This window comes from Odocoileus virginianus, chromosome 5 (genome assembly GCF_023699985.2).
Source record: "Odocoileus virginianus isolate 20LAN1187 ecotype Illinois chromosome 5, Ovbor_1.2, whole genome shotgun sequence".
In the NCBI taxonomy this organism is placed as follows: Eukaryota; Metazoa; Chordata; class Mammalia; order Artiodactyla; family Cervidae; genus Odocoileus; species Odocoileus virginianus.
In genome coordinates, this window is record NC_069678.1 from 1,225,342 (window position 1) to 1,248,875 (window position 23,534).

Consider the following 23,534-nt stretch of genomic DNA (forward strand, 5'->3'; position numbering starts at 1 on the left):
GGTCGGATCACTTCATTTCATAGATGTAGATGAGGAAAGTGACTCAGAAAAGTGATATGACTTGTTCAAGATCATATGCAGTTGATAGTGGAGCTAAAGGAAGGAAAGATACTGACATTTAATGAGCACATACTTACTGTACGTCAGACACTATACAATGTACTTTAGTGAATTGTCTTATCTAATAATTGCAATCACTAACTAGATTTTATTATCTTATGGATAAGGAAACTGACAGGCTAGATACATTGTCCAAAATTAAATAGCCAGGAGGTAGCAAAGGAGGGTTTAGACAATAGGTCTTCTGATTTCCAATATTTTAATCTTTTTGTTATAATGCATCGTTGGGTAATTTTCTGATTTCACCAATTCTAAGTTGAAGGAAGAAACAGTAGAATTTCTCCCTTACCTATTGTTATAGCAAGGAAGAGTTAGAGTATAGGAAGAAAACCAGCAAGCTGAAAGGTCCAAGGGGCAAATTAAGACAGGCACCTTTGTTCATAGAACCGTTCAGGCTGGGTTCCTCCAATTACTGTTACTCTTACACACACACTACACACATGCACACACATACACACACCCTTTGTCAGTTGAATATCATACCATTTTTACCTAGGTGGAAGTTATACTATTTCTCTCTCTCCCTCCCTCTCTCTCCACCCAACAGGGCCTTGGAAATCAAGGATAGGTAAACAGAAGAAGTAGAAAAAAAAAAAAAAAGGATGAAATGCAGTTGGTGAGATGAAAGTTAGCCCCCCACCAAGGAAAAACTGAGTGGTCAAGAAGCAGGAAGCTTGAAAGAGGGACAGTTAATCTACTGTAATATAGCTGCTGATGGTGAAGGGGGCAGATTCTTTGCAGGAATCTTAAAGAACTTAAGGATGGGCATAGGGGAGACTGAGGGAAATGAAAACCTATCAGATGCCTTAAAATCTTCAAGATATGGGACACTTGCCTCTTCTTCTACAACCACAGTTGGTTTCCTGGAAAGAAGGTGGATGGAGCCTTGAAGAAACCCTTGATCTTTACAGCTATAGTTAGTATCACCCTCCCTCCCTAGTCCTCATCCCCCCACACCCTCCACCCCCAGCAGAAGTGACAAAACAGAGACTTCTGAACACATTTATTTGACAAATCAAGTGGAGAGAGGAATGATTTAAGGTTACTCCCCATGTCAACCTGTGGGGGTGTTCATAAGCTCAGATGGACAGAAGAGCAGCTTAGAGCCCATGACCCACCTCCTGGGAAAATGAAACAACCTGGTGTATTGGTTAGGGGTATGGGGTGGGAAGAAAAAGCTGGAAGCTGAGAAGTAAAGCTGAGAGCAGGAAGGGCAGCAGCAGAACTGAGGCTGGGGATTGCTGCAGGATATTCCCAAGGGGAGTAGAGAAGCTATCCTGAAAAGTGTTTAGGGCTAGAAGCAGGGTGTGAACAAGGAGCCAGGCCTGGATTGAAAAGCAAGACCTGCGGAATGGGGTGGGATATTCACGAAGACGGTAGCATGTCCAAAATCATGAGCAGGCTGTGTTGCAGGGCATACATGGAAAGCAAGGGATTACTATTGCAGGAGGGCAAAGAGATTGGAGATTACCCATAAGTAGGGGCTCCCTAATGCTTCTGAACAAATGCAAGTTGAGTTTGGGACCCTTTGGGGGCCCTAGCACAAGTGGTCCTGTGTGCGCTGTGCCCATGGGCATGAGAAATTCCCATATGCACGGTGAAGTGACGAGGGCATGAATGCATGAGTCTATATGCCCAATAAATAGAGTACTTACCCTTCCCTGCAAAAACGAGTACTGTGCTTGTGGACACATGTTTACCCATGTATGTGTGCCTCGTGCCCATGAGCACATGCAAGAGACCTCTATGTCCATAGTGTGTGTGTGAGAACTGGTTTTCCCACCCGTCCCAAGGTCCTGATCCCCACCCGCCTTGGCTCCTCTCACTCCTCTCAGCGCCCAGGCTCCCCTGGCCCGCCTAGACTCTGGAAGCCCCCTAGCAGGCGGATCTGCTCAGTCTGCATGGAGTGGCGTCTCACCAACTTGCGCTTGGTCCTGGGAGAGCCTGGCGCCCCCGCCTGGGGAGGGGCGGGCAGTGAAGGCGCCCGACCTCCGGGTTGGGGGCGAATGTCGGGGATGGGAGGATGGGGGCTGACATTGAGCGGGGGCAGGAAACCTGGCCGCGTTTGCGCGATGTGGTCCAGGAGCAACGTCCCCGAGCCCCTCCGCTCCAGCAACCCGGGACTCCGCCTCCGCCCGCTCAGCGGAGATACAGCCCCAGGAAGACTCTCCTGGGACTGGCGCGGGGAGGAAACCGAGCCGGCTGGAGGGAGGGTCAGCGGGGAGGCGCTGTATCTGCGGCGCTCCAGGGACGGGCGGCTGCACTCGGGCGAGTCGGGGCAAAGATTTCCGGGAGTATCGAGCTCCACCGACTCCATGCGGCTCAGTTTCTGCCTCAGCCCTGAAGAGGGGCCAGGCTCCTGAGCTTCTGGCGCTGTGTTTCTGCGAGAGAGAGGACCCCCACCCGTCACTTTCTCCGCCCACGGGGGCGGGTCCTCTGGGCCTTCGGTGCTGTGACGTCGGGAAAGACGCGGTCGACCTGTCAGGGTCAGGCCGTTGAATTCGGCGGTCAGGCGGTCGACCCCCGGCCTCCCTTCTGCAGGCGGGACCGGTTGAGGAGGGGCCACTAGGCCCCAGGGCTCGGAGTTGAGCCTTTTGAGGGGTTTTGGAGGATGGCGGGGTGGTTTGGGGAGTGGCTCGGAAGGGGAGGGGTCATCGGGGGGCTTAGGAAGAGGGAATTCAAATACGTCCCTCTTTTCCTCTTCTTCCTGGGCGCGAGGGGATAACAATCCTCGTCCTCCCACTCCTGCAGTCTGCAGTTGGATTTCCGAAGGCGATGTGCAGACCCCGGGGCTAGGAGGAGTGGGAGCGGGGTCCTCCACCCCCGGGGACGGTGGGGAATTGAGATACTGGCGTGTCTTCTTGGTGCCGGAGGGCGAGGTGTCAGTGGTAATGATGATGACCTCCGTGCCCTTGGCCTTGCAGGCGTCCAGCAGCGTGGCAAGGGTCTCGCGATCCCCGCGGTCCAAGGCGTGGACAAGTGCCGAGGCGCCGGCGTGATCTCGGACTGAGGGGTCCGCGCCATGGGCAAGGAGCAGGGAGGCCACCGCGGCGCCCCCGCCGCCCGCGCAAGCGTGCATGAGCGCCGTGCGCCCTAGGCGATCTGCGATGTTGGGGTCCGCGCCTTGCTCCAGAAGGTAGCGTACCATGCGTGCCTTGTTCTGGGGGTCGTCGTACCGGGCCCGACAGGCCGCCATTAGCGCAGTCTCCCCTTGAGCATCACCCTCATTCACGTAGGCGCCCCCCTCCAGAAGCAAACGGGCCAAGCGTAGCTTACCCTGACCCACGGCCCGAAGAAGAGCGTGGCCCTCGGTGTGCAGCATAGCTGCAGCTGGGGAGAAAGCACCGTTGGAGCCGGGATTGGGACCTGCCGAGGACGCCTAGGGGGGTGAGGGTGGTGGCTGGCAGAGGCCTGCGGGCTCAGTGGCGAAGCCAATCCCTGCAAAAAAGAGAAAGGTCTTATTTACTGATTCAGGCAGGGAAACTGAGGCACAGGTGGAAGGACCCGCGTGGGATGGGGGAGATCTCCACGGCATGGCACATAGTCCTTCTTCTAACTCATGCCTCTGAGCCGCCCCCATCCCCCCAGCGCATGCCTGAGGAGATGAGAAGGGTGCACCCGCACTGAAGGACGAGCGCGCGTGCAAACGCGTACGTGCACGCGCAGGGATATCCGCACCCCCACCCTCACCCCACGGCTTATCAGACCTTTCCAGCATCCCCCTTTTCTTATCCGCACTTGGAATCCCCCTTTCTAGGATGTTGAACGCCACCCACCCACACACATGCACCCATACATTCACACACACAGTCCCATTCCTAACCTCTTTTAGGTTGCCACAGCCCCACAGACTGAATGGGGGGAGGGAGGCAGCTTGCGTTTGGGACCTAAAACGGGTGGGGGGGAGAATTGGGGGGTTCTTTTGCCCCTGCTATATACCCCATCACTCCTTGTTCTTTCCCCTCCCAGGTTGTGCACCCAAATAGATACCTGTAAGTCCGCAGAATCTCCTCCGGGCCAGGGCTGAGGCCAGGGCCACGGGGCAGCTGGGGTGGCGGAGCCGGGTTCCTGGGGGCCCACATGGCGTGGGGGTGGGCACTCGGATTCCCTTGGTGTCAGTATCTGCGCCCGGGCACAGAATCCTGGTCCCTCCTCCCGGTGCGCCCCGGGCACAGCGCCGGCTCCGGAGGAGAGAAGCTGGGGGGGGGGGGGGGGGCGGAGCTATGCCTCGCTATTTATAGCCTAGTCTCTGCGGGTGGGGGCGTCGGGCACCAAACCATTACCCCACCCATGCACACATAAACCCTCAAAAGCTAGAGGCTCCAATCCTGACTTCCCTTTCTTAGCCCCTCAGTCACAACAAACCTAAATGTTCCTTAAGAGACTCCTCCGCGACCCAGACTGGGACCATCCCAATTCTTCGTCTAGCTTCAACAGATCCCCATTCTCCGCTCTTCGTGCGTTGATGCGCGCCTGTGCATCAGATCTGACCTGCCACACGCGGTACATGGTACACTATACAGAAAGGTGGAGAGAGAGGCGATGGGATCCACAGCTGGAGTCCTTACTGTATAGAGGGAGGCAAGAGATCTGGCTGCCTTCTCCTAGTTTAAATGTCAGAGGGAGCTGGAGTCAGACACAGCGATACATCTTCATTCCACCTCCCAGCAACCGGAACATGCATCACAAATAAACTTGGACCTCAGCTCCCTTATACAGACTTCTTAGATAAGTATGCAGAGGTTGGGTCATTTTTAGATACTGCAAGGGGTTATTCCCAGATACCTCCTCCCCATATTTTTGGAGGGATGGGAGGAAGAGAGAGAAAAGGGGCAGAGAAGGGTGAACCTTGTAACACATTCTCTCTCATTGCATCTATTTATTCTCGGCCTTTTCCCATCTTGTTTGAAGGTCTCCGAATCGTTCCTTAAAGTCTTCTTTCTCCCTATCTGTAGCAGTCGGTTTCTCTCAGTGTCTATCTCTGCCTCTCCTCACCACCTGCCCTGTCTCCATGGTTACCATAGCTTCCATCTGCATATTTTAGGAATGAGTTTGTGTCCAGCTGGAAGGCGTCAGGGGAAGTGGGGGGGGGGGGTGAGGAAAAAATCCTAAGGATTTGGAAAACTCACCTGAGATAATTCAGAGGCTGGAGGCCACCAGACAGAAGATATAATGTTCCTGAAGAAGGGGGAGAGAGAAATATTTGCAGGGAAGCTACCCATTTTTGTTAGGTACCATGTTTCGATTCCTGGGTCTGGAAGATCCCCTGGAGAAGGAAATGGCAACCCACCCCGGTATTCTTTCCTGGAGAATCCCATGAACAGAAGAGCCTGGCAGGGTGCAGTCCACAGGGTCACAAAGAGTTGGACACACCTGAAGCAACTTAGCATGCACACACCATTTACTGAAAACCAACTATGTGCCAATTATGTAAGTACTTTACACACATTATCTCCAATCCTCACAACAATGCTATAAGGTAGGAATTATTTTCTTGTTATAAAGAAACTGTAACTTTAGTAAAGTTAAGCAGTTCTCCAAAGCCTCACAGTTCTGTTTCTGTCCTATTCCGAAGGCTGGGTGCTTGCCACTACACCAACAGCCTTCCCAGTCCAGAGGCTTCACTCCCAGGGCCATTGTCTATGACCTCAGGGTTATTCTTGACTAACTTCTAGATTCTATCTCTACTCTGATCTCTTTCCCATTGTTTCTGGTTTTTTTTTTTTTTTTTTTTTTTTTGTGAAAGTGGGACCCCTCCTCCCAACCCCACCCTCTTTAACCAAAGGCTAGGAGGAGCTGGAAGGAGGTCGAAGATGCAGTAAACACTGGACTCCTGCCCTATCTCCCCAATTCTGGTTATCTGATTTCCTAATCCTTCCTTTCCCAAAGCCTCTTTCCATCTTCTCACAGACATGGCAGCAACCTACAGGAAAACATTTTTCTAGAAAAGAAATACTCATGGGTGGTGCTGGAGGGAAGCAGCGCAGAACTGAAGGGAAGACTGGAGGAATGAGGGAGAGGCCAAGTGTGAAGCCACGAAAAGAATGACCCTTCAGGGAGCAGGTTTCACAGAGTTTAATTTCTCTGTGGAAGCTCTTTCTATCGAGTCCCTAGGTGAAATCTAAGGATCAGCTTCCTTCTGTGAACCGTCGCCAGGCCAAGCGGTCCTCCATCTGAGATGAGGTCTGAAATGACTGACCCCTTGGTTCTGCAACCCCATCTTTCTACTCACTCGGCTTGTCTAGCCTGAGTTCCGGCTAACTCCCTCCCTCCCTCCCTTCCTCGGCTTCAAGTGGGCGGGCCTCCTCGGCTTCCCCTAGATTGGCTGGGAGAACTCACCAATGGGGAGCTCTGGGAGGCGGACCTAGTACGCCACCAGCTTGAGGAAGACAGGCAAATTTCAAGTTGGCCGCGGCGTGTTTTCCGCCTGGGGGAGGGGCAGCAGGTAAGGCCCCGACTGGGTGGCTCTGACCTGGTGCCATCCCGCACCTCCCGAACTAGTTCACCGGGGACCAGCTGCTAACTAGAGAGACAGCGCTTTCCGGCAGCCTGTTGGATCTGCCCCCTTCTACTTCCCCACTCTCTCCCTGTGGGTTCGCTTTGCTGTGTTGATTACACACTGGAGAACCGTAGTTTTCCTTCGCGCAAAGGGGAGATATATTAAAGGAGAAAGTGGAAGACTCTGTCTGGTACCTCTGAGCCTTTACTATGAACCAGCTTCTCCTAAATCTATTAGTATTAAGAGCTTGACAGACTCCCGTTGTTTATCAAAACTCTGATGAAATATTACCTCCTACCTGTAGCTTTCCTGGACCAGTTTTTTTTTTTTTCAGGATTAATTGTTCCCCAGTCTGACAATAGCATTTTATGCGTACTTTTACTGGAGCCCTGACTGCCTGCTCCCTCTTTAATGTTTCTATTCTACTTAGAGTATAAAGTTTTGTAGGGCAAGTTCTAGGATTTAATACAATGCAATGTATTATGTAGTAAATGCACAGTGCCCAGTAAAAGTTAATTGGATGGAATTGATTGGAAAGGAAGAATTTAAACTTCTGATGTAATTAGGGAGCAATTAATAAAACACAAAGTAAAATACAATACAGTATATCATTATGACCTCTTAAGTTGGTGGTTCATAGTGTAATTGCTCACAAAGTCCAGAGACGGGTGAAAGCTAAGAGGACTGGGATGGTGAAGGGAGCCTTTAGGAATCACAAGGTCTCAAGTTTGGAACAGACCTTAGGAGTCATGTATTCATTCTTTCAGCACATATTTATTGAGCATCTACTATATATCAGACATAATGCCAGAGAATGCCGATCATAGTGAATCCTTTACTTTAGATAGGCATCCTTCCTCTGATAAACCATATTTAGTAAATTATTATTCAGCTTCTGTTTAAACTTTTTAGTAAGAGAACTTCCTATCTCACTTTGCTCTGCAATCAATATCCAACAAATACAACAAGAAATATATGGCTCAACAAAATGTATTCCACATTTTCACTGTAAAAGAGACAGAACTGTCCTAATGGTAACATTCTTAAAGATAAAGAAAATCATCTCTATGTTTTCTGTTTATAGAAGTAATATACATTTATCCTAGAAAACCATAAAATGTCTATTATATCATGACAGTGATATAGTGTTACTATTTTAATATATATCCCTTCAATTTATTTCCTGCATGTATACATATATATATATGTGTGTTTTTTGTATATATTACACACATAGGGATATACAACAAATACAACCTTTTATCATGCTTTCTCCACTTTACATCATATTGTGAACATTTTTCTGCCTTTAAATATTATTTGAAATTTTTATTATGTCTACATAATAGTGTAAGATGGATATTTGATTTTTTTAACCCTTCATATTTTAAAAAATAAAGCCCACTTATTGAAGTTGGTCATTAGGTCTTTTTTTTGTTTAAGATTATTTCTTGGCAGTGGTGGGTCTTCGTTGCTTCAAGTAGGCTTTCTCTAGTTGTGTCTAGTTATGGCAAATGGGGGCTACTCTTTGTTGCGGTGTGCGGGCTTCTCATTGCGGTGGCTTCTCCTGTTGAGGAGCACAGTCTCTAAGCGCATGGGCTTCAGGAGTTGCAATGCGTGGGCTCAGTAGGTGCAGCAGATGGGCTTAGTTACTCCATGGCATGTGGGATCTTCCAGGACCAGAGACTGAACCAGTGTCCTTTGTGTTGCAAGGCAGATTCTTAACCACTGGACCGCTGAGGAAGCCCCTGCTGCTGCTGCTGCTAAGTCGCTTCAGTGGTGTCCAACTCTTAGCGACCCCATGGACAGCAGCCCACCAGGCTCCTCTGTCCACGGGATTCTCCAGGCAAGAATACTGGAGTGGGTTGCCATTTCCTTCTCCAGTGAGGAAGCCCCAGCCATTCATTTTTTGTTGGACTATTTAGGTTATTTCAGAATTTGTGCTACCATGGATAGCTCTTTGATAAACATGATTTTATATCTCTAACTATGTATCTGATGATTTCTTTGGATAAGTTTTAAAAGTGGGATTACTGGATTAAGGATATTAACTTTTAAAAGGCTGTAGATTCAAAAAGTCAAATTGTTCACCCAAAATATTATATTTATAATTCTTCCAGTGAGGTATGAGAGTGTCCACTTCAAAAAAACTCATGGAAGCCTGATTAATTTTTAAATCTTTGCCAATTCTATAGATAAAAAATGGTTTGACCATTCTTGTTAATTGCCTATTCATGTTCTTTGCATATTTATCCTATTGGGATGATTTTTCTTTATTTCCATGAGTTCTAATATAATAAGAGTGTTAACTCTTTGTCTTATTTATTACAAATATAGCAAATTCTAAACGTTAGAGTGCTCCAAGCCTTAGTCCCTGGATCTCTTCTTTTCTCTCTTCACATCCACTCCTTTAGGAATCTCTTCCCAGTCTCATGACTTGAAACATTTGTATATTGAGACCTCCATTAGAATGTAAGCTCCTTTTAAACTCCATGGGTGCAGCAGTTTTTTGTCCATTTTACTCACTGCTACATCCCTAGTATTTGAAACAGTGCTTGACACTGAATAAGAACTAAGTAAATATTCGTTGAATGAATTAAGATGGTTTTTTATTATTATCTCCATTTTACAGATAAGGAAACATCAACCCTCCCTACTATTCACTCTTGCACTCCCCTTCCCCCACAAACAACAGGATCTCACATATATTATACTCATTCTCAACTGTGCTGAACTGTGTAATGTAGTAGAAGTTATTAAGAAGCAGTTTTCAAAAAAAAATACAGAAAAGCAATAACATCAAATTTAAGAAAGGCTTTTTAGTAACTTCTACCATATTAAAACAGTTATGGCACAGTTGGGAATGAGTATAACATATGTGGGATGTTGTTTGTGGGGGAAGGAGAATGCATGATATTTATGGAGGGGCAGTTTGGGACCAGATTATAGGAAACCTTACATCTTCAAGAGTCACAATCACTTCATCACAATCTTAAATAGAAGAGCCTTGTAGATTCCTGAGCTGAATAGGGTATAGATGGATGGTTTACAGTTTCCTAACCACCAGTTTAGTGCCTTAATTAAATAAAAATTTGTCTTCTTTTTACCCCACATTTCTTGAGGGTCACTTGGTCAGTATGTGGAAATGGAGTTAGATTTGTCTAACCTCAAAGCTCATGACCTTTTCTTAACTCCTCATTGCTTTGCAATCAAAACAGCTCCTGTCTCCACTGATAGAACTGTGTCCATCGGGTGGAGGGACACCTAAGCTGGCTAGTTAAAAGTGTTTTCCCTTGAAAGGGCCTGAAAACACAATGGCAAATTCTTACTCCCTCTCTCACATCCACAAGACAGGATCTCTCACCTAACGTGTTCTTTAAATCAGATCACAGTTTAATCTGTTAACTAACAGCTGTGTTTTGTTTGTTTATTACTTCGTATTGGACTTTACAATGTGTTCGTTTCTGCTTACAGCACAGTCAATCAGCTGTATGTACACATATATCATCTCTTTTTTAGATTTCCCTCCCATTTAGATCACCATAGAGCCCTGAGTAAAGTTCCCTGTGTGGTACAGTAGGTTCTCATTAGTTATCTATTGTATACATAGTATCAATAGTGTATATATGTTGATCCCAGCCTCCCAATTCATCCCATCCACCCTCTTACTCTTTGGTATCCATGTTTGTTTTCTATGTCTGTCTCTATTTTTGCTTTGCAAATAAGATCATCTACACCATTTTTCTAGATTCCACATATATGTGTTAATATGTGATATTGATTTTTCTCTTTCTGACTTACTTCACTCTGTATGGCAGTTTCTAGGTCCATCCAAGTCTCTGCAAATAGCAGAATTTCATTCCTTTTTATGGCTGAGTAATATTCCATTGTGTTATATTATATGGATCACACCGTCTTTATCCATTTATCTGTCGATGTACATTTAGACTGCTTCCATATCATGGCTATTGCAAAAAGTGCTGCAGTGAGCATTGGGGTGCATGTATCTTTTTGAATTATGGTTTTCTCCAAGTATTTGCCTAGGAGTGAGATTTCTGGGTCATATGGTAGTTCTAATTTTAGTTTTTAAAGGAATCTCCATGCTGTTCCCCCATCGTGTCTGAACCAGTTTACATTCCCCCCAACTTTTGTAAGAGGGTTCCATTTTCTCCGTACCCTCTCCAGCATTTATTGTTTGTAGACTTTTTGATGATGGCCATTCTGCCTAATGTGAGGTGATACCTCATTAACAGCTGTCTTTTCCTCACATTTTTCATGGCAGTTGAACTTGAAGCTTTCCAGATTTCTTAAGCAAACATTCCCCTACCCTCTCCTTCCTGCTACATATTGTTAATCTCATCTACTATTCAGGTACTATATTTTTAATTTTCTAATGAATGTTTTCCTCATTATAAAAGCAATACCTTTTTGGTACAGAGGAAAAACAACGCTTAAAATACACATTACCAAAAAATCTCCAAATCCCATCACCTTGAATTAACCGATGTTAATTCTTGCTGTATACCCTTTAAGAACAACTTTTCTGTAAAGCAATTATCCTTCAATAAAAAATAAATTAATTTTTAAAAAAAGAACAACTTTTTTACTTATATGTATGGGTGTGTGTAAGTTTGACAAAATAGCTTACCTTGAATATATTTTTAAATCTTTTTTTTCCCTGACTAATCTTTTATGGAGTGCATTTTGTTGAGTCATGTGTTTCTTGTTTTATTTGTTGGATTTTGATTAAAGAACAAATATCCAAAAATGGAATGACTTGTAAAGTGAGATAAAAAGATTTGCTAAAAAAGTTTAAATTGAAGCTGTCTAACAGTTTACTAGATATGGTTTATCAAAGGAAAGTTGAATGTCTAAAGTAAAGGATTCACCATAATCTCTGTTGTCTAGCATGTCTGGCTTATAGTGGTGATGGTTGTGGTTTAGTTGCTAAGTCGTGTCTGACTCTTGCGACCCCATGGACTGTGTAGCCTGCCAGGCTCCTCTGTCCATGGATTCTCCAGGCAAGAATACGGGAGTGGGTTACCATTTCCTTCTCCAGGGGATCTTCCTGACCTGGGAATCAAACCCGGGTCTCCTGCATTGTAGGCAAATTCTTTACCAACTGAGCTACAAGTTATAGTAGATTACAGTAGATGCTCAATAAATATTTGTTGAAAGAAAGAAAGGAAACATGATTTCTAAGGTCTGATCCAAACTTGGGACCTTGTGATTCCCAAAGCCTCCCCTCACCATCCCAGTCCTCTTAGTTTTCTCTCTTCTCTGGACTAGGGGAACAATTATATTATGAACCACTAATTTGAAAGGTCATGATTATGTATTATATTGTCTTTTGTTGTTCCATAACTAACATGTTATTAGTATGTACGCTTATATGATGTGATGAAAACGTCACTTTATCTTGTTGATCATCCTCCTCCAAATCTACAACCCCAGTCTAATCAAGAGAAAAACCTCAGAAAAATTCCAATAGAGGAACATCCTATAATATATTTGACCAGTAATCTTTAATAAAACTGTCAGGGTAATGAAAAACAAGGAAGGTCAGAGAACTGTGAATTTTGAATTGATACTTATGTTTCTTTCTTTATTAATAGATTTTATTTCTTAAAACACTTTGAGATTTACAGAAAAACTGAGCAGATAGTACAAAAAGTTTTCATACACCCTGGCACCAGTTTCACCTATTATTAACATCATATATTAATATGGTATATTTGTTATAATTAATGAATAAATATTGATACATTGTAATTATGTAAAGTCTGTACTTGATTTGGACTTCCTTAGTTTTACCTAATGCTCTTTTTCTGTTCCAGGATCCTGTCCAGGATACCACATTACATTTAGTTATCATGGCCTTGTTATGTCTATATATATAGACACGTATATATGCACAAACTGTATATATAATACAGAAATGGAATTGAAAGGATGCATATGCAAATATTTGTAATGATTATTAGTACATCATGGTTAGTAGATATTTTGCTTTATACCTCATTTGTATCTTTTCAGGTTTTCTAGAATAAATATACACTACTACTGTAATTAGAAAACAAAAGGAATGTTTTTTTTTTTTAAGAATGCTACCACTAGGACAGCTCTCTCTTTTACAATGAAAGTGTGAACTTTTCTTGTTTTTGATGACCCTGACAGTTTTGAAGAGTACTGGTCACGTATATTATAGGATGCTTCTCCATTGGAATTTGTCTGCGTTTTCTCTTCTCTTTACAGACTGGGGTATTGGTTTAGGGGAGGAAGATATCACATCTGCTAGTGGTAAAGGATCTGCCTGCCAATGCAGGAGACGCTAGGGACACAGTTTCGATCTCTGAGTCGGGAAGATCCCCTAGAGAAGGAATGGCAACCCACTCCTGTATTCTTGCCTGGAAAATTCCATGGCCAGAGGAGCCTGATGAGCTACAGTCCAAGGGGCCACAAAGAGTTGGACATGACTGAGCACACAAGGGTACATATTAATGATACAATTTAAAGTTGTTCACGTTGACCTTGGTCACCTGACTGAAGTAATGCTTGTCCAATTTCTATACTGTAAAGTTACCCTCCCCCACACCTTTCCAAAATTGTTTTGGACAAAATTCCCTATGCACAGGCCATACTTAAGCAGTGAGGAATTACACTCTCCCCTTTTAGGGTGGAATCCCTAGTGTTTCAGATGGTAAAGCATCTGCCTGCAATGCAGGAGACCTAGGTTTGATCGCTGGGTCTGGAAGATCCCCTGGAGAAGGGAATGGCAACCTACTCCAGTATTCTTGCCTGGAGAATTCCACAGACAGAGGAGCCTGGTGGGCTACAGTTCATGGGGTTTTAAAGAGTCAGGCACAACTAAATGACTAACACTTTCTTTCTACATAATTTATTTGGAATTCAGTATATGGGATTTTTTTCTCTCCCATGTATTAATTTGTTCAAATGTTTATTTATATCAGTACAGTCTGTTGGATATTTATTTTATACTTTGATATTACATTCCAATACTTCTTTATTTTATGGTTCCACTTGTTCAGGCTTTGGCTGTTGGAAGCTCTTTCATTTGCCTCTTACGTACCTTTGACAGAGCCCCATCAATGTGTGTGCTGTTTTTTGAGCACTTTCTTACTTTCTGGCACTATAAGATACTTCAATCTCATCTTGTGTATTTCCTGCCCCATTGGAGAAGCTGCATTTCTCCAAGAAGCCCTGGTTCCTTTTGCTGGAGAGTGGTATGAGAAACCAAGATCTGGGTGCTAGGTATGTTCCCTGCTACTGTGATATAATTTCTTTCAAGTTTCTTTTTCATTTGGTGACTTTCTTTATTCCCCATCCTATCTGACTGGTTTTTCAAAAATCATGGTAAGAGGCAGAGTTCAGTTACAGTAGCAGGAAGAACTTTCAATTCATCACAGTTGATTACATGGAAGGGGCTGCCTTGGGTGAAAGTGGACACCATCTCTCTAGGAAAATGCCACCAAAAGCTGAATGACTGACAGTTTACAGAAGATAGTACTGTACTGGGAGGATTATTGAGCTAGAAGACTCCATGTGTCCTTCCAGTTCTAAGATTCTGTGTTTCCAATTGGCACTTAAAAAGATCTGTTTGAGTGTAATATCTATTCTCACACACACACACCCCACCCCCAACCAATTGACAGTGAGACTGATGACTCATTTCTGTTCCCTCACAGTGTCTGGCACACTACCTTTTTCATGGTAGATGCTTAATAAATGTTTTGCTGAAATGCATTGCATTAGATTGAATTGGGGCCTAGTTGGGTTTGGAAAGTGAGGGAGAGAAAGAATTCAAAGATCATATGTAGATATGTAGCTGATGATAAACATCCAGTTAACTTGGCAACATAGGGAAATTTTATACAAGTGTCTAGTCACTTTCCTCCTTGTGCTTCAGTTACACCAGTTACACCATGTTGCAATTACCTGTCCTGTTGGGACCATGTCTCATCCTGATTTATATTTTCAGTAATACCTTGCCTGGCACCACGCTTCCTCAAAATTCATTGAGTTAAACTGGCTTTTCACGTCTCTGGGAGAAATGATTTGAGTGTGTTGTACCTCCCTGGTTTCCTGTCCATTCTGCTGTACTTTTTCTCTTTGTTTTTGTCTTTATCAGGTTTTTCCCATTGGATGTCTGAATCCCCAGGCCCCCTCCATCATGGCCAGCCGGGGTGGGGGCCGGGGTTGTGGCCGGGGCCAGTTGACCTTCAACGTGGAGGCTGTGGGCATTGGGAAGGGGGATGCTTTGCCCCCACCCACCCTGCAGCCTTCTCCACTCTTCCCTGTGAGTGTCTGCCCCCCTTTCCCAAGACTCCCTTATGCCCTTGACTGACTGTATGCAATCCTGGATTCCTCCTGGGTCATCAAAATCATCCTCATCTGGTCCCTCCCTGTCTCTGTACTTGCAACTTACATGGGATGTTTTCCAGACTAGGAAGTGTCTGCCCTTACTTTTTATACTCTCTGCTCCCCAGCTTTCAAAATGCTGTGTTGCTCCCAGCATTTGCCTTTGGTCCCCTGCTCAGTGGGAGCATTGGATAGAAGTGTGGGGAGAGGAGAGGCCCTCCCAGATTTATACTCCAGCATTTTTTCTCTGAACTGACCATTGCCTCTGCCTTCTTAGCCCTTGGAGTTCCGCCCAGTGCCTCTGCCCTCTGGAGAGGAAGGGGAATATGTCCTGGCCCTGAAGCAGGAGCTTCGAGGGGCCATGCGGCAGCTCCCCTACTTCATCCGGCCTGCTGTCCCCAAGAGAGGTCAGTTGGATGTTCTGAGTGCCTTTCATGAGTAGTGCCCTGTACTTAGCACCACTGGGGCCCCAGAGAGGTCAGAAGAGACACAGAAAGTTCACTGCCTAGCTGGGGAGATCATAGTAATTACCCCTGCATTTGAAATAACATTATGGTATCCATGGTTTGTTTTGAGTTTCACAATAGTCTTGGACAGTAAGAGCTTAAGTATTAAGGTGCCCATTTTACAGATATAATGGGGAGCTGTATTAAAATTTTTTTAACAATCTGGATATTGCAGGCACTAACCAGTCGGAACGAGTTGAGAAGGGTCTCTGAGAAGCCCTACAAATTAAAATATTAGCCCTTTGGTTTGTGGCTCATGGAGAGGTCACGGAGCCAGGAGGGACTGGAGAAGGGGGTATACTTGGGAGGCCTGGGATAGTGGATATTTACCAGTTGGTATGGAAGTATAGTATTTCAGTGTATTGACAACTGGTACTTTCCTCCTAAAGCTCTAGAAGCTGAAGTTCAGACAGTTGAAAGACTTGCCCAAGTTAGTCCCATGAACAAGGAGTAGAGGGAAGACAAAAACCCTATTTTCTTGCTCTAGTATGCTTTCCACTGTAACGCACTCCCAGTCAGTATAGCCATGCCTTGGGGTTAAGAGAGATAGCAAAAACATTGCAATTTGGGGTGGTGAAAAGACAGGTTAAAGGAGTGTTGAAGGTCCCCACTGAAGCTGCCCTCCCTGGGCTCTGGGTTTGGGGTGAGAAAAACGACAATTTCTGAGTTTTGAGAGACCCTCAGGAGGAACCCGAGGCTTCTGATAGGATAAAACTTTGACCCTTGACCTCTGATCCCTCAGATGTGGAGCGTTACTCAGACAAATATCAGATGTCAGGGCCGATTGACAATGCCATCGATTGGAACCCTGGTAGGTGATGGGGCTTTTCATTGACTTATTTTCTTTCAAATGCTTGAGCTGCCTCAAGCCACCACCCTATCCACCCTCCTCTGTCCCCAACCTCCACCCTATTCTGGAGGCTTAGATGTGCTCCAGGGTACTCACAGACTCTACAAACCTGGTAAATGTCTCCTACTCCTCTGGAGGTATCCAAACCACAGTTCTGTTCCAAGCAACTTTGACCCAACCCTTTCTGGCCTCACCCTTACCCCGATCCTTATCTCTCCTTTAAAAGAGTCACCATTCATAGGAGACCCCAGGCAGAGTCTGGCTGATTTTTACATTCCTGCTGTTTCTAGATTGGCGACGTCTGCCCCGGGAGCTAAAGATCCGTGTGCGGAAGCTACAGAAGGAACGTGAGTGTATCTGGAAAAAGGAGGGAAAGTAGAGATTTCCTTCATCAACTGGAGGGCCAAGGCTGTGGGTGGTCTTGCCTGTTCTCCCGATGCCTACCTACCCCATCTACCCAGTATGGCTGCTGGGTGCCCTGGTGGCCACGTGAGGGCAGCAAAGTGACATGGTCTACGCAAGAGGGTGACAGAAAGCTAAGAAGTTTGCTCTCTCATGGTTCACCTTGTGATCCTCTCACCAGGGACCACCATTATACTCCCCAAGAGACCCCTTAAGACCACAGAAGATAAGGAGGAAACAATACAGAAACTAGAGGTAAGGAAGAAATGTGAATAGAGGCCCCAGATTCATTCCTCTGCTTTGGCCCATGGGTGCCTCAGTTCTTCCCGTCTGTAAGTTGAGTCTGGTTTCTCTTCCTGTTCATCCTCACATAAGACTCTGGAGAAGAAGGAGGAAGAAGTGACTTCAGAGGAAGATGAGGAGAAAGAAGAAGAAGAAGAGAAGGAAGAGGAAGAAGAAGAGGAGTATGATGAAGAAGAACATGAAGAGGTAAAGGGAGCCAACTTTCATTCTCAGACCCCGTCTTTTCCACTCATAAGCTCTAGGGATCTCAACTCTGTCCACCAGGGATGTTCTCTTCAGAAGGTTGGAGAGCCAAAGGAGATACTGCCCACAAAGGATAGTACCCTCCACTTTATCTGTCCTTAGGCTCTTCTTAAGAGTGAACCACAGCTTGAAGGGACCTCCCAAGCCTGGAGAGCTGTGATTGTGAGGGGAGGAGACTAGTACCTAGGGAGAAAGGAGAACGCTGAAAGCATGCCTGACCTAACCTTTCTTCCTCCCTTCCTTTTTTTCTGTTTCAGGAAACTGATTACATCATGTCATATTTTGACAATGGGGAGGACTTTGGGGGTGACAGTGATGACAATATGGATGAGGCTATATACTGAAGACGGACTCTAAACAATACCCTGGACCTTCATATCTTTCTTGATTTAGGACACAGAGAGTAACTGTCCCCTATTATTTCATTTTGTGGACAAGCAAATCCTTTGCTTAGAATCCAGCTAACCTGTTTGGTCCCTGGAGACAGAAATGGAGAGTGACAGTAGATAGCTCTCTTTTCTGCCCTTACCCTCCCTCTCTCCTGTGGTGTGGTATCACCTCTGATATCTTGGGGGAAAGGGCAAAGGACCAGTGTCTCAGTTGTATGAAAGGAAAAAAGGAGGGTCAAAATGAGGACTGGAGTTGTTAGTGCTGAGGTTTCTGTACACATACTCCTAACTATTTTTTATAGTTCTTTCTGGGTGTGAGCGGTTAAGAGGAATAAGGGCAGTTTTACAGTTTCAATAAAATGATTTTATCTGTCTCTCTGTCCAGGGTGAGGCCTAGTTGGGAGAAGGCTGGAGGAATGAAGGGGATGACTAGTAAACCTTTCTTCTCTCCTTCCCTGTTGAGAGTCCAGTGTAACACACTGGGCATTACAGCCTTCCTGTTCTTTGCCCCTTCCCTCCTACCCCCATGGTGGGACACCTACTCCCAACCTAGCTCTGCCAAGGAACATTCAGGAACTCATTGGCAGGGCTCCGCGGAGTGAGCTGTAGACAGCCCATGCCCTGAAGACAAGCTGACTTCTGAGCTTCTGGTCCTCAGGCAATGGGGACGTGATTGTCTCTGTTCACATGTGTTCATGGGACACAGGCTCTCACATTCCCACACTTGACCTTGATCTTGTCCTTGTTTACAAGGAATGATTACAGCAATTTTTGTGGAGTCAAGAAAACCAAGTGTGGGGAGGGAGGAGGTGCTGATTGTTCTTTAGCACACTCACTCACCCTCTTCCAGACCCTGGGAACCTCACTTTGAAGGGTGTGTTGTGAAGAGGGAGCCCACTGAATATCGTATTCTCCACCTGCAGAAGCTGCTGTGTGGCTGAGTTGCAGTTTCTCTTCTGTGGAATTAGCCTTTCTCTCACTCCCTTGGTGTGGAGGGGGATGGGGTAGGCAGTACTGCTTTACAGGAAGTAAGGAGGGTGCGGAGGAAGGGAGTGACTTAGGGACACTCAGCTCTAAGAGGTGCTTTCTCTCCCACGCAGTCCTCCCGTTGGGTGAGATCACTTCCCTAGGCTCTGATTGGCTTCCGAGGAAGCCTTGGCCGTACTGATTGGTTCCAGCCACTTGACATGCAACAGTCACGGGCGAGCTGCGTGTCCAGAATAGGGACTGGATAAGGAGGCAGCCACAGAGAGCTGTGGATGCTGTCATAGCGACCTTACTAAACATTTGAAAGCCATAAAGATGGGAGGCGGGAGAAGCTTCAAGAAAGTCCCCAGCCATATTTAGGCAGGCAGATTGAATTCCCTGTGGCATCGAGTGACAGAGACTGGCAATCTACTGTTAGATATTTTTGACCCCATTGTAAAGAAGGAACAGGGGTTGTGAGTCCATTGAGGGAAGGCACCTTAAAAGCCAGGTTTGGGTGTGGTAGTAAGTGTTAGGTAGTCGGTGTGATAGGAAGAAGCAGCCAGGAGAACAGAGAAGGAAACTGAAATAGAGACAGAACATTCCAGAGTTATTGAGCAATTTGTGATGACTGATGTGTTTCCTTTTCTAGTTCTCTGAGGTATTGTGTGAGTGTGTTGGAGGGAGGGGCCAAGGGACCTGTCTCAGGGGTTTTCCATAGATACAGCCTATGATTGTGGCTAGGAAGAAATCAGCAAGAAACAAAAATAAAAGACCCTGAAAAAAATCTCCTTTTGCCTAACTCACCTGCACATACACACACACCAGACCTTATCTGGTTAACTAGATCTGTGTCTATGTAGGGGGCACAGCTGGCCTCCTTAATCCCACCTAATGCCAGCATGTGTACTTAAAAAAGAGTGGGAACAAAGAAGAATTCTAGATAAGAGACTGAACGCACACCTCTGCCTGCCTCTTTACACGTACATCCTTTTCCCATGAAATAGGGGAAAGGATAAAGGTTAAGAGTGGCCTCTGGGGAATCTGTTGTACTGCCTCAGAGACCAAGTGTCAAGAGAGATCAGTCCATTCTTGGACTGTTTCCTATCTGGCCTGTCCTTCCTGGCAGGTGACCTTGCCGAACAAAGCCAGAGACAAGGGACCCAGCAGCTTCCCCAGATTCCGGAACAGTTCCAGGAATGAGCTAGACTGTTTCCATTGACCTTTCCCCTACTTTCCATAGGCTCTGTTGGGCAGGCTGAAGCTGAAGCCTAGGGCTCAGTACATGGCATGGGTACTGCTAGTCCTCTGGAGGACCATCTGAAAGGGCTGAGGTCAATACACTGCTTACAAACACTTAGAGAGGCCCCACACTGTTCTCGCTCAGCCCTGTATTACGTGTTTGCTAGTGCTGAACAGATTGTTACCATTCCCATGACCGAGGCCGCTCTGGTCCCAGGCAGGGTAGATTCTTAGGCAAGAATCGTATCCTTCCCTACCCTATGTGCCATAGCCTGTTGTTCCCCTCCCGCCTTGGGCTGGAAGCTTGAGATTGGGTCTGCAGGTTTGGGCTCAGGGACTCAAGTGATTTGAAGGAGTGCTAAATGGGAGATGCAACATGCAGTTTAGAAGATAGGGAGTGGAAACTGAAGAAAATTAGAGGGTCAAATATTGGATGCCCAGAACACCCATGGTTTGGTGAGAAAAGGACGCATATTTTCCTCAATTCATTTTTTAAAGATTTTTTAAAATATGGACCATTTTTAAAAAGTCCTTATTGAATTTGTTACAATATAGCTTCTGTTTTATTTTTTGGCCACCAGGCATCTGAGATCTTAGCTCCCCAATCAGGGATCAAATCCAGCCCCCACTCCCACCCCCACATTGGAAGGAGGAGTCTTAACCACTGGCCTGCCAGGGAAGTCCCCTCAATTCATTTTTATTGCTGTTGAACTTTGAAAGGAAGGAAGGGTGACTTGTAGGCGTAGCCTAGTTTGAGAACTAAGCCAAGGGGGAAGCTGCCATTTCAACTGGGCAAAGCACTGATTTGTGGTCCTAGTTTCACCATTTCATAGCTTTGTGCCCTTGGGGAAGTCATATCCAGTCTACGAGTCTCAAATTCTTCATGTATGAAGCAGAATTTAGACATCCACAAGGAATCTTTCAAGTCGTTGTTGATCCGCTGCAAGAATCCAAGTGGTCCTGAGAACAAAGGTGAAGATGTGTCCAACTTTTGCTGAACTCATTCCATCCGTTGGGTTTCCCCACCCCATTTTCATCTGGACATGCTAAAGATATCTCAGGCATCTAGCAGTCCTTTCCAAGAAACTGCTTCAGCCCAAGTTAACTAGCAAGGAAGAAGAGTTCAAGGTCACAACCACCAAGCCAGGACTCAAGGAGGCTCCTAGGGAATTTCTGACTGAGGAAGGGGCCTATGGGGCAGATCTCCTCTATCCTTCTCACATAGCATGTCTGGCCAGAGGATAAAGAGGAGAAATGAGCTAAACAGAAATAGCTCCCTTAGCTAATACAGCCAGAACAGTGGTGACCTCTTCTTCACTGACCTTTCCCCTACTGAGACTTACTTTTTCCCCAAGATCATTTGGGACTAGAAAGCTGGAAATAAGTTCTAGTTTCCTAGAATCACCTCAAAAAGGGCTTTGCATTATCCCCAACAGGACTTAATTTGCCATTTTGTATTCTGGAGGGAAAGGAGGTTCCCTCTGCAACTCTAATGGGAGTCAGTGGAAAGAGAGTGATCCAACCCTAACTGTAGGACCTGAGAGGCTAAGTGTGAACAGCCTGGGCACCAAGACTTTTGGGAAAGGAATCCAGGGATTCGTCAACCCAGTCCTGACCAATGCAGGGGGTGGTGTGCCCCAACGACCTCTGACTCTGGGACTGTTCTCCATTCTCAAACTTCTCCTCCTCCTGGCATTCTCAGCTGTGGACTGGGGGTTCCCAAAACTTGGACCCCTGCCTCTCCTTGAATCTTCTCCACCCTGTAATTCCATTTCCCTTAGTATAAAATGGACAAGGAGAAATATCCAACTGTGTCTCTAACATTCTCTGTTACACTCAGGGTGGCACTAATAGTGGACTTTCTTGGTGGCTCAAAAGTACAGAATCTGTCTGCCAACACAGGAGACATGGGTTCAATCCCTGGGTCTAGAAGATCCCCTGGAGAAGGAAATGGCAACCCACTCCAGTGTTCTTACATGGGAAATCCCATGGACAGAGGAGCCTAGTGGACTACAGTCCATGGGTTCGCAAAGAGGTGGACACGACTTAATGACTAAAACACCACCACGACAGCATCAATAGTGCTGGAACAGGAGGGAGGTTAGACCTGTCTTTGCCACCAAAGGAGTGGAGGAAACAAGCTGAGTCAGGGACACAGATCTGGGGTATTTCCTATCTTGGAAAGAATAGATGACATCCATGTAGACGGGGAAAGGAGTCCCAGTGCTCATCCTCCTTATATTCTTCTGTGGCCAGAGAAACAGACATACTGGAGAAGAAATTCCTACTTCTAAGGAGGTCAGGGTAACTCTTTGCCTCATTTTTTCTTGGGCAGGGGCGGTAAGAGGATGTGAAACAAAGATGGGCTCAGTGAGAGAAAGGACAAATGCTGACTAGTCCTTTTCTCAGCCCTCCGCTTCCTGTCTGCAAGCCTCTTCCTTGGCCCCTGGACAATGATTCCTGTCTGACCATACTTGGCTGGTCTTGGCCCTTCACCTCTCCCATACTTGGCGCCTGTTTTGACACTAGCTTTTCACCCTGAGCCACCACTCTAACACCTGTCCAGAGCTATCAGGGGTGTCTACAAACTTCTCAGGAGCTGGGCTGGGCTAGGTCAGGAGGGGAGGCTAAGAGCCAGAAAGCAAGCTTGTCCCTCCAACTCATTGTCTTTCAGATTCCTTTCCTTTTCTGACTCTCTAGCCACATCTTTCTTTCCATGTCTCTTTTTGCCTCATGTCTTTAGCATCGTGCTACTGAAATTAGTTTACCAACGGGTGATATGGTGAATATATTTGGAGCCGCAGGCTACACATGGCACATCTTCCAGAATGTCAAATTTACTTTTAAGATTTGGTAGGGGAAGATACACTATTCTTATACGAAAACTACACAAATATATTCTGCCGTATAAGTCAAAACTTGTAGTTTTTAAACATAAAACAGATACTTCAAAGACATTTCTGGCTTGTGACAGGTTACTTTGGATGGTTCTGGAACCCTGGGGGGGGGGAAATTCAGTCTCCGTAATCTTAGGGGTCCTTCAGAGGAAATACTAGGGAAGCTCTGCTTAGACCAGAGGTAACAACCTAAGACAAACCTTAACACCAGACAAGGGTATAAAGAAGTGAAGCAGGTGAGTGGAATGCAATAGGGGATGGCGAGAACTGATACATGTGAGTCTGCTTAACTCTTAGCTCCAGCGGGTTGATGCCACCAAGGAGTGTGGGCTCAGTGTTACCAAAGATGGTTACTTTCTAGGGGGAGCCAGACAGTGGGGTTTACTGACATCTGATTGTTTAGTGTTTGTGCTGTACTTAGTCACTCAGTTGTGTCCCGTCTCTTTGCGACCCCATGAACTGTAGCCCGTCAGGCTCCTCTGTCCCTGGGGATTCTCCAGGCAAGAATACTAGAGTGGGTTGCCATGCCCTCCTCCCGGATATTTAAAATGTTTACAACCAATTCAAATATTGATATTTAAGAAAAAACTGTAGAAATGTCTAAATACCTGCAAGCTGATTCCACCCATGGGCCCATGGTTTGCTGCCTCTGACCTCTACCAACATTTCTTCTACTTTCCAAAGGTATGTGTGGCCCAAACCTGGCCTTCCAAGACCTCCAATTCTCTTCCCAAGAGT

General features: G+C 45.8%; 2 protein-coding genes across 5 annotated transcripts; one reads left to right on the forward strand and one right to left on the reverse strand.

Moving 5' to 3' along the window:
• Positions 1-1,108: 1,108 nt before the first annotated feature.
• On the reverse strand, positions 1,109-4,766 carry ANKRD34A (ankyrin repeat domain 34A). 3 transcript variants are annotated; one of them, XM_020904349.2, is made up of 4 exons: positions 4,486-4,766; positions 4,111-4,317; positions 3,944-4,007; positions 1,109-3,558 (listed from the first exon to the last, which is right to left on the reverse strand). In XM_020904349.2, exon 4 carries the CDS (start codon positions 3,440-3,442, stop codon positions 1,952-1,954), a length of 1,491 nt encoding a protein of 496 aa, XP_020760008.1. In that variant the 5' UTR covers positions 3,443-3,558; positions 3,944-4,007; positions 4,111-4,317; positions 4,486-4,766; the 3' UTR covers positions 1,109-1,951. The 3 variants fall into 3 exon arrangements, with proteins under 3 accessions (XP_020760008.1, XP_020759991.1, XP_020759999.1); XM_020904332.2 differs by lacking the exon at positions 3,944-4,007; XM_020904340.2 differs by lacking the exons at positions 3,944-4,007; positions 4,111-4,317.
• On the forward strand, positions 3,166-18,065 carry POLR3GL (RNA polymerase III subunit GL). 2 transcript variants are annotated; one of them, XM_020904369.2, is made up of 8 exons: positions 3,166-3,256; positions 14,769-14,936; positions 15,276-15,405; positions 16,247-16,315; positions 16,645-16,701; positions 16,938-17,011; positions 17,132-17,245; positions 17,560-18,065. In XM_020904369.2, the coding sequence occupies exons 2-8, from the start codon at positions 14,811-14,813 to the stop codon at positions 17,644-17,646; spliced, it is 657 nt and encodes a 218-aa protein (XP_020760028.1). In that variant the 5' UTR covers positions 3,166-3,256; positions 14,769-14,810; the 3' UTR covers positions 17,647-18,065. The 2 variants fall into 2 exon arrangements, with proteins under 2 accessions (XP_020760028.1, XP_020760021.1); XM_020904362.2 differs by lacking the exon at positions 3,166-3,256 and adding an exon at positions 6,462-6,565.
• Positions 18,066-23,534: the final 5,469 nt, after the last annotated feature.